This window comes from Bremia lactucae, linkage group LG8 (assembly GCF_004359215.1).
Source record: "Bremia lactucae strain SF5 linkage group LG8, whole genome shotgun sequence".
In the NCBI taxonomy this organism is placed as follows: Eukaryota; Oomycota; class Peronosporomycetes; order Peronosporales; family Peronosporaceae; genus Bremia; species Bremia lactucae.
In genome coordinates, this window is record NC_090617.1 from 2,525,421 (window position 1) to 2,536,741 (window position 11,321).

General features: G+C 49.5%; 1 protein-coding gene across 1 annotated transcript; it reads right to left on the bottom strand.

Annotated features, from left to right (window-relative positions):
* Positions 1-66: 66 nt before the first annotated feature.
* On the bottom strand, positions 67-1,584 carry CCR75_001823 (uncharacterized protein; the record flags this gene model as incomplete). Its single annotated transcript, XM_067959924.1, has 1 exon — positions 67-1,584. The coding sequence occupies one exon, from the start codon at positions 1,582-1,584 to the stop codon at positions 67-69; it is 1,518 nt and encodes a 505-aa protein (XP_067815468.1).
* Between the last annotated feature and the right edge of the window lie 9,737 nt (positions 1,585-11,321).

An 11,321-nucleotide genomic window follows, 5' to 3' on the forward strand; every position in this document is an offset into this window, starting at 1 on the left:
TTGGCTGTACAAAAAAAAAAGTATTTTTCGACAGAATGGCCGTGATGCTGGCCCTCATTTCTTTCCCTAGTCTACAGTCAGCACCTTGAGCATATTCGTCGAGCCCGACCGGGCCTCCACCATGCCATGAAGAGCAACAACATTGTCCCCAGGCTTGACCCAGCCATATTGTTTGCCCAAGTCCGTCGCGCGGTACAGAATTGAGTCCGTGCCGATCATTGAGCCCATGCAGCGAGCTCGTACGCCCTTGTAAAAGCCCTCAGCTTGACGAGCGCTGCCGGCCATCGCCGTAAGCACTAACACAGGCATCGATGGACGGAATTTCGCTACTAAACAAGCCGTGCTGCCAGACTCCGATAGCACCACAATCATCTTGGCTTTAATATCAATCGCGGTTTTCACGGCTGACGACGCAATCGCTTCTTGTGTTGAAAGTGGGCCATACGTCTCCAACACGGCGTTACGCAACGACTGGTACACGTCGTCGTAATGAATGGCCCCTTCAGCTTGGACACAAATCTTGGCCATCATTGCCACGGCATCTGTCGGGTAGTCCCCATTCGCAGTCTCACCCGATAGCATCACGGCATCCGTTCCATCGAGCACAGCGTTAGCGACATCCGTGCATTCCGCACGAGTCGGGCGAGGTGCCTTAATCATTGACTCGAGCATTTGCGTCGCCGTCACAACAGGTTTGCCCGCAATATTCGCCTTGCGAATCATCATCTTTTGAGCCAAAAAGACCTTTTCCGGTGGAATTTCCATACCCAAGTCACCACGGGCTACCATGATACCGTCGGCCTTGGTTAAAATTTCGTCAAAATTCTCAAGTCCTTCCTGACTCTCAATCTTGGCAATGATTTTAATCGCACGACCACGAGGTCCAAGGACTTGACGAATATTGTCAATATCCTGACCTGTCCGCACGAACGAGGCCGCGATATAATCGACGCCATATACTAGACCGAAATTCACGAGATCATCCTCGTCTTTTGTCGTAAGCGTTGGAAGCATGACTTTGCAACCAGGCAGATTCATGTTCTTCCGCTCTCCGAGTGTTGCGGAATTATTGGCACGACACATGACGCTGTCTTCTTTAATCTCTAGCACCGTAAGCACTAACGAGCCGTCGGCTACAAGGATCGATCCACCCACTTGGACGGATTGAGGAAGCTCGGGATACGAGCACGCAATTTTGGTCTCATCACCAAGGAAATCGTAATCAGTAGTGAGCTCAAGGATAGCATCCTTTTGGATCGTCACCTTGTCCTTGTTCGCCAGGAATCCCGTACGGATCTCGGGGCCCTTAGTGTCCAACAAGATGGCAATGTTCTTGTGTGGGCGCGAGGCTAAAGCACCGCGGAGGCGATTAAGAGTTTCAGCATGACTCGCGTGGTCACCGTGCGAGAAATTGAAGCGCGCTACATTCATGCCAGCGTCAATAAGCTCCCCAATACCGTCTTGGGACCAGCAAGCCGGGCCCAGCGTGCAAAAAATCTTTGTCTTGCGCTCTACTCCCTCGACACTACGCATGATGTTCTCGAGTTCAACGCCTTGTCGGCTAAGTCCAATGGCTCCTGACATGGGTAGAGGATGGAGGATATTCCTGCAAGGTCGACTTGGTGCTTGGGAGTGTTTCAAATTATGGGCACGTACGCAATTATTAAACTAGTTCTGATTCAATATGTGGCCTTGTACGAGGTAACTTTTCTACCAATAGATATTGGATTTAATTCTCGCAAGAAATGTGTTTACACGTCACGGTAGGTTTATAATAAGTTTTGAAAATTTTAAGGTTGAGAGACATAAGATATAGATGACGGTGGAAAGATTTTTTTCATTTTAAAAGTAATTCCACGAGGCGTATTTGTCGCGAACACCAAAATAACTCATTTCCACATTTCACATTCAAGTCACAGAATGGCAAATTTCTTAAAAAAAGTTGAATTTATGCTCAAAATCAATTTATCACAAATTAGGTAAAGGCAAATATTCTCAATTTTTTTTGGATTCATCTTGATTTTCAAATCATCCCATTTAAGAATTAAGCTATAATGGTAATGGATTGATTTCACCATTTCGATTCTTGGTAACGTTTCATAAAAATTCTATCTCTTGGATTCTGTTCATACCCTTCTGTCGCTTCAAATACATATACATTGCATAGCATGGGCCAATCCCACGACACGTGAAGAATTTGCGCAAATTCCGAGGGCTCTCTAATTACTTGTGTAAGTACAGCAACAATTATGCAGAGCGTACTAAGCCTTCGTCTGACCTCCTTGAAAAGGATGCAGAACGAGTTTGGTCAAAGGAACAAGTAGGTGCGTTCACATCAGTAAATCAATCTCTTGTAAAGGTACCGGTCTTGGCATTGCCTCACGCGGATAAGCTTTTTTAGCGTCGTCTGCGATGCAAGCAATTTTGCAATCGGCAGCGAGCTCATGCAGAAACATGACGACGGCGTTGACCATGTCATCTCTTAAAGGTCTCGGATTTTAAAAGCCGCAAAACTATATTGCCCTGTGCATAACAAGGTGCTACTTTCAAAAAAGTATGCTCTTGTAAAGTTCGCGTGCACCTATTGGGCACCGAACCATTTGTGGTTTATACGGATCACGCATCACTGCGAACCGCAATAGACTCACCGCACCTCTCGCCTAAAATGGCAAGATGGCTTGTATTCTTCTCTAAATTTAGTTTTAAAGTCGAATACAAGCCGGGTATGTCGAATGTCTTGGCTGACGCTTCATCGCGCAGACCAAACTTCGAGGAAAGACTAGGAAAGTGTGTCTCGTGTTAAGGCACAAGTTGAGTCGTCAACTTGTGCCTTACAGCCATGAAGGTCTACCACGTGACGAGCTCGTTGGTCTCCAAAATAAAGAAGAGCTAGAGTTAGAACAAACATTGTCCCCTGCTGTTGGATCACTTCGTTGAACGAAAGGTCTCCCTTCAGTCGCACCTAAAGGCTAAGCTTTGTCGGTTTAGCTACAGCGATGGACTTTTACGGCATCAGTTGTCACCTTGTGATCCCTTGAGAATCTATGTCCCTTATTACACTGATCTGAAGATAAAGATACTTCACAAGTCCAAATGCACCATCGAGTGGGTATCTGAGCCGTGAGAGACATCCTTACGAGTGTCAGAGAGAACTTGATGCCACACCTGTAACGGGTCTAGAACGTCCCGTCACTAGCTTACACGAACGCTTAAGAAAACAATCACCCACAGCCTCATCAATATCGTTTTGCGCAACCAGGACGCCAGCTATATCATCGCGAGGGCCCACCACCGCTTGTGGATTCGGAAAGGTCAGGTTAACTGGATCGTATTGTGGGTCACGAGGACCCTCTCCACGAAGCAGCACCGTCGGCTCACGGGAGGCGCGCGATCCCAATCGCGCGCAAGTATCGCTTAGGCTGACTTGGTTCCCAGCAGAATACGTGGAAGCCGCGTTCCTCGCTTCTGCGTGACGTTTTAGACGTTCCAGACGTTGTTCGGGCATTTGATTCCAAGGAGTCGGGCTACCCTAACGCGACTACAGAAACGAACGTTCTCATGGTGAGCGAGAGCGATAAGACGGCCAGGAACTGTGTCGTGATTTATGGTGGTGAGAATGAGAACGATGGCGAGAACGAGAACGTCGTGGTAACTTTTATCATCACGACCACGAGAACGGGATCTCGACGAGTATCGCGCAGCAGGATAGGCAGACGAATCTGTCGCCGCCCTGCGCTCGGCATTCAGCGGAAATTGACTCCGCTGCCGAGAGTGGTGACGCCATCGAGGCGCACCACGTATAGCTGCAGTCCGCCGTTTGTAGAGACTGCGCTTGTACTTGCCGATCCAGGCTTGCTCGCGTTCGCTGAGTGGGTACTCGGTAAGGTGTCTTTGGCATTCGTCGCGAGATGTACGTGGCACCAAGCCGCAATATTAACACCCCTCTTTGACGTGGACATAGCAGATTCGGTCCTCATTCCAAGCGTTCTCGCAAACTTATAAACGTAATGCGCCGATTGAGTGAATGTCCTCTCGATTGGCAAGCCATTGTGGAAAGTTTTTTCCATCCTCGATCATCCGGTTCCAATGCCGGATGAAGGCGCACTAGGAGCTTTGCAAAGCGTCGTACGCAACATTCTCAAGACTCTTTCCGGGCAAACCGGGGAAACGCCGAAAGTAGTCCTGCATCGTTGCAAGCGAGTCCGGAGTGTGAGCTCCGGACAAGTTGTACAGCGCCCAAGGGATGAGTTGTTGGTCCATCACGTGGATGGTCGCACTCCCGCTGATGGCTCTCGGGGGTACTGTGAAGTTGTGGGTCGTGTGCTTCGTCATCGTGGCTTCAGGTGTGAAAGTCAATGTTTCGACAAACGAGCACTCACGGTTGATGTTGGGTATTTTGAAGAGAGAATGATGTATTGCGCCACGTTACAGGATTAAAACAACAAACTAAATAATTACATTTGTAGGCAGGTGCTGTGCCCGGATAGCGGACACAGCGTAACAAATTATTATTAATTCATTATTCGGGGACAGAAGACCCAATATGGACCAATGATTAATTGCCAGAAAATTCGTGGTTCCATAGAAGCGGATACACTTCGTACTTAGTACGATTAAAAATCTCGGTAAAAATTAAATAAAATTGAATTTTACTACGTTCCTCGACGGGAACGCAGCCGCGTCCAATGTCATCGGCGCGTCAAGCAAGGCGGGAAATAAGGTCGGCCTACGAGCCCCTAATTCCGCTGTCAAAACCAACCCGTGAAGCGTAGCCGGGCGATATTCTTTTAGCTGCCCGACGTAGAACGTCGGGTGAAGCCGCAGCGATGAGGGAATGTTCCACCGTGTAGGTATCGCCGATCGCCTTAACAACCTTGGATGGACCGATGAAGCCTGGCGCGAGTTTACTTGCGCCTAGGTTGGTAACTGCTGAAACCCTTAGGTCTTCTGTCGATTAAAATACACGATTACCTTTCTGGAACTTACTCATGTTTTTCTTTCACGTTCGTTTATCTGCATTCTCTTGCTGTTTATCCACTGCAGATAAAAGTGCATCACGTACAAATCGGGCAATGGCTTGACGTTGGAGAATAAACTCCGACACAGCCATGTCATCAAGTGGTCGCGCCGATTATGGTCGACGCGTAGTTGGCAGTAGGTGAACGCGTACCCGAAGGCGGGTCAATATGTGTCTACGCAGTCCATCGAGATAACGGGGCACGCCACGCCACGTGGGATCAAAACAGCAGACTTCGCCTTGGATCGGGTGATTAAAATCGCGCTCAAAATACCGTGGGCTGCACTCGATCGTTGTTTAACACCTTCATCCACATCCAGAGTGGAGCCACAAGGCGCCGTGGGGCGACCCGAGGCAAGAAGAGTAGGAACTCGAGGGAGTCGAGCCGAGTTCAGAAAAAATAGCGTCAAACCTGTTGACGCGTGCACAGCATTGTTGAGTGCGAACTCAGCAAGTGGCAAAAATGCACTCCAACTCATGATGGAAGTGGCATAACTCCGAAGAACATTTTAAGGACTCGATTAACGCGCTCGGTTTGTCCATCCGTCCTCATATGGGCCGCGGTTGACATCTGCAGCTTCGTCCCGAGAAGCTCGAACAGTGACGTCCGAAATGCGGATGCAAATTTCGGATCAAGGTCCGACACAATATTATCCGGCAAGCCGTGCTGGCGAAACATAGCGTCAATGAAGTGCACCGCGGCTCTGCCGCGGTGATCGTAGCGTGATCAGGAACCAGTTGTGCTACCTTGCTGAATCTGTCGACAAATACCAGGACACCTGTTCGATCTTGTATATCAGGCGCGAGCCTGGAGATTAAATCCATCGAAAGTGAACGCTAAGCTTCAGGTGCTATCGGCAACGGTCGCAGAGGAGCCTGCGACAATGGAGATGGCTTCACCCGTCGGCAGATTTCGCATGTACGGTTCCAGTTGAGTACCCACTTGTATGTGAACGAGTAAAAATTCGCGAGACACAATTGCGAAAGTCTTTTCGCGGCCTAAGTGGCCAATAATTGGAGCATCGTGATACTCATGAAGAATCCGAGCACGCAAATCCGAGTCGTTGACGACGACTGTGCGAGAAGAATCGAAGTGGTCGATACTTTACAGAAGCAAGTCATCTCTAAAGTGTACCGCTGAATTTGATCACGCTTGGTTCGTGACAGAGCTTTTCAGTGCAACATAACTGGGAGCGCGTAGATAAGCGATATCATCCGCGTAATCAGAATCATTCTCGTAAGCAGCGACTATTTCGTCGAATTAGCACAGCTCGGGGGTGACCCGAGTTAAATTCAGCGATACACACATCGCACATCTTTCTTTATCGTCGTCAGTCACCTGGGTCTCAGCGCGGTCCGAGGAACGTAGTTGGGGATGTCGTGATAGAGCATCAGCAAGGAAATTAGTCTTGCTCGGTTTGCAATGCATGGCGGAGTTGTGCTCGGAAAGGAAGAACAGCCACCGTGCCATTCGTTGGATGAGTGCGGAGTCTTCGTCGCTGTGCGCAGTGATGCATGATCGGTATACAAAACAATGGTGCATTCCCCAAGCAGGTGAACATGGAACTTGATGAGTGCGTGCCGCATTGCTAACAACTCCTTATCATGAGCTGGATAGTTCTTCTCCGCTGGGTTCATCTGTCGTGACTAATTTATTCACGACTCGTTCACGGCCCTCATCATAAAATTACATGAGGGCACAACCAATTGCGAAGTCACTTGCATCGCAGACCACGTGGAATGGGTTGGAGTCACCCGGAAGATCCAACACAAGCGCTAAATTCAGGCTTATCTTTACTGCATTGAAGGCCCTTTAGTGGTTGGGATGTCCCGACCACGTGGCGTCTTTATTCAAAAGTGACGACAAAGGCTGTATAGAAACGGCATAATCCTTCGTATGCTTGTACAAGTAATTGTTTAGCCGAGCCACTGACGCAACTACCGTAGAAATCTTGGGCGTGGACCAAGAACAGGTTGACGTTACCTTCTCTGGATCAGCTCGAACTCCCGACTTACTCACATAGCAACCGAGATCCGGAATTTTCGGTGCCCAAAAGACACACTTCTTGAGGTTCGCGTACACCTTGTTGTCTCGCATGACTTGAACCACCTGTTTCAAGTGTCGAAGGTGAACTTGGATATCGCTGCGATTGTTCTCATCGCGACTATGGATGAAGGTGTCATCGAAGTAACTAGGCGTGAAGTCTCGGAGTAGTCCCAACACTTGAGACACCAGGCGATTGAAAAGTGGCCGGTGTATTCTTTAACCCATGTCGCATCACTAGCCATTCCCATCACATACTAGTCGAGGTACTCACCGCTGTGAGTGGTATGTCGCTCGGTCGCATCAGGATCTGGTAGAAGCCATCGGTTAATTAAATGGTAATGAAGATGACGCTTTCTGACATGGAGCTTAGCACCATGTCCTTCCTAAGGATATGTGTTGGTGCAGGAAAAGTGGCATCATTAGCTTATTAAACGCATGCACTATACGCCAGCCTCCCGTGGCCTTCTTCACGCAGAAGATTGGACTCGAATGTGGCGAGATACTCTCACGCACATAACCCGCCTTGCGGTAGCCTTCGAGGAATTCGTCAATAAGCCCCGACTTGATCTCGTAACAACGGCCACTGCCGTGTCACGCAATACTTTGAACCCGGCACGAGTTCAGTCTCGTGCCGAACACACGATCAGCAGGAAGTTCAGCCTGATCATGTCCGGGAATACATCTGCATACTCACGAGCAATGTCGTAGACTGGGTTACCATACTCTCGCGGAGTCTGCCATGACTGTGACGCAAATCGTTCTTCATGCGCTGGCTTTGGCTCAGCGCTTCGAGGTCGCGTCATTTGCTCTTTGTATGTCGCGGTAACCACCTCGTTGGTAATCAAACATACCTTTTCCACAGTGCGTCCCTTAAGGCCACGCAGGAATGCTTACAGGAGAGTCCTGGAAGGCGTGTAATCGAGAGCGCGTCACGAGGTGGACTCGCGACTTCAATGTATTGGCGCCTTTGTGGACGTGAAAAATGATAGTGTCAACACATTCCAACGCTGAATTCTCGATGCTTGTGTTCCCGTCGTGCTTCGAGTCGATACTCGAAGCTGGCGATCCGCAGCTAGGTGATGAACTTTCAAGCACATCGACATTCGATACCATTTTGTGCGCGAAAAGGTCAAAGATAGTCAAGTGGTAGATATAATGATCTATATCTACCAATGAATAAGCTTTCGGAATACTACTACGTAACGTAATATTCTCCAAATATTAGCTTCCTTTTAGATAATATATTCATTAACAATCTTTTAAGTGTTAATTTCATGAAACAATACACCCCGTTCCAGCACACACTCATCAAGTTCCGTGTTCAGCTGCTCGGGGGCGTAACTTTGCGTTATATACCGACCATGCGTCGTCACACACAGCGATTAAGACTCCGCACTTATCCCAACGGATGGCACGGTGGCTGTCCTTCTTTTCCGAGTACAACTTCGTCATGCATTACAAGCCGGGCAAGACCGATATCCTTGCTGATGCTCTATCACGACGTCCCGACTACGATTCTCGGACCGCGCTTGAGTCGTTAAATGACTGACGACGATGACGATGAAGAAAGATGTGCGATGAGTGTATCGCTAAAAAAGTTTTAACTCGGGCCACCTCCGAGCTGTGCTAATCGACAAAATAGTCGCTGTTTACGAGAATGGTCCTGATTACGCGGATGTTATCGCTTATCTAAGTGCTCCAGTGATCTTCACTGAGAGTTCTGTCACGATCAAACGTAATCAAATTTAGGGGTACAGTTTAGACGGTGACTTGTTTCTGAACAGCATCGACCAATTCGATGCTCCTCGTACAGTCGTCGCCAACGACTCGGATTGCGAGCTCGGATTCTTCACGAGTATCACGATGCTTCAATTGGTGGCAACTTAGGCCGCGAAAAGACTTCTGCCGCTGTGACTCGCGAATTCCTCTGGCCCCACATGTACGAATGAGTACGCAGCTGGATTCATACGTGCAAAATCTGCCAACGGGTGAAGCCATCTCCATCGTCGCAGGCCCCCATGCGACCGCTGTCGATAGCACCTGAAGCTTGGCGTTCAGCTTCGGTGGACTTAATCTTCAGGCTCGCGCCGATCGACAAGATCGAACAGGTGTCCTGGTATTTGTCGACAGATTCAGCAAGATGACACAAATGGTTCCAGTTTAGACTAAAATCACCGCGGCAGAGCCGCGGTGCACTTCATTGACGCTGTGTTTCGCCAGCACGGCTTGCCGGATAATATTGTGTCGGACCTTGATCCGAAATTCGCATCCGCATTTCGGACGTCACTGTTCAAGCTTCTCGGAATGGAGCTGCAGATGTCAACCGCGGCCCATGCGAAAACGAATGGGCAAGTCAAGCGCGTGAGTAGAGTCCTCCGAGATATTCTTTGGAGTAATGCTACTTAACTTTACGAGCTGAAGTGCATTTTTACCAATTGCTAAGTTCGCATCCAACAATGATGTACACGCGTCCACAGGGTTGACGCCATTTCGTGTGAATTCGGCTCGACACCCTCGAGCTCCTACCCTTCTTGGCGCCTCGTGGCTCTACTCTGGGTGGGGGTCAAGGCGAGTAAAACAGCGATCAAGTGCAGCCCATGGTATTTCGAGCGCGAATGTAGTCATTCGATCCAAGGCGAAGTCTGCTGTTCTGACGCCATGTGGCGTAATGTCCCCTTTATCTCGATGAACTGCGAAGACACTTATTACCCGTCTTCGGGTACGCGATTACCTACTGCCAACTACGCGCCAATTAAGTCGGCGCGACCACTTGATGAAATGGCTGTGTCGGAGTAAATTCTTCAACGTCAAGCCATCAATCGGTTTGGACGTGATGCACCTCAGTCTGCAGTGGATAAACAGAATGCAGATAAACGTGAAAGAAAAACATGAGAAAGTTAAGAAAGGTGAAATCGTGTATTATTATCGACAGAAGGTCTAAGGGTTTTAGCAGTTGCCACTCTGTGTATTATTATCGACTGAAGGTCTAAGGGTTTTAGCAGTTGCCACTCTAGGCGCGAGTAAACTCGCGCCACATTTCAACGGTCCATCCAAGGTTGTTAAGGCGATCGGCGATGCCTACACGGTAGAACATTCCCTCATCGTTGCGGCTTCACCCGACGTTCTACGTCGGGCGGTTAAAAGAATATTGCCCGGCTACGATTCACGGGCTGGTTCATTTCCCTCCTTGCTTGACGCGCCGATGACATTGGACGCGGCTGCGTTCCCGTCTGCACAGGACCGAGAGCCTGGCGCTCCAGGTTCCTCTCCAGTTCGAGCAGTTCGCGGTTCGAGGGTCAAGTCTCACCTTGCGGTCTTTTTCGCCTGTGTAGCACGCTCGAGAGAATTCTTAGCTTCTAGCCGAGCATCGGCAGCCTTGTTCACAGCCGCATCAATATCGTCCTGCGCAACAAGGACGCCAGCTATATCATCGCGAGGGCCCACCACCGTTTGTGGATTTGGAAAGGTCAGGTTCGCTGGATCCTGGATCGTATTGTGGGTCACGAGGACCCTCTCCACGAAGCAGCACCGTCGGCTCACGGGAGGCGCGCGATCCCAATCGCGCGCAAGTATCGCTTGGGCTGACTTGGTTCCCAGCAGGATACGTGGAAGCCGCGTTCCTCGCTTCTGCGTGACGTTTTAGACGTTCCAGACGTTGTTCGGGCATTTGATTCCAAGGAGTCGGGCTACCCTAACGCGACTACAGAAACGAACGTTCTCATGGTGAGCGAGAGCGATAAGACGGCCAGGAACTGTGTCGTGAATTATGGTGGTGAGAATGAGAACGATGGCGAGAACGAGAACGTCGTGGTAACTTTTATCATCACGACCACGAGAACGGGATCTCGACGAGTATCGCGCAGCAGGATAGGCAGACGAATCTGTCGCCGCCCTGCGCTCGGCATTCAGCGGAAATTGACTCCGCTGCCGAGAGTGGTGACGCCATCGAGGCGCACCACGTATAGCTGCAGTCCGCCGTTTGTAGAGACTGCGCTTGTACTTGCCGATCCAGGCTTGCTCGCGTTCGCTGAGTGGGTACTCGGTAAGGTGTCTTTGGCATTCGTCGCGAGATGTACGTGGCACCAAGCCGCAATATTAACACCCCTCTTTGACGTGGACATAGCAGATTCGGTCCTCATTCCAAGCGTTCTCGCAAACTTATAAACGTAATGCGCCGATTGAGTGAATGTCCTCTCGATTGGCAAGCCATTGTGGAAAGTTTTTTCCATCCTCGATCATCCGGTTCCAATGCCGGAT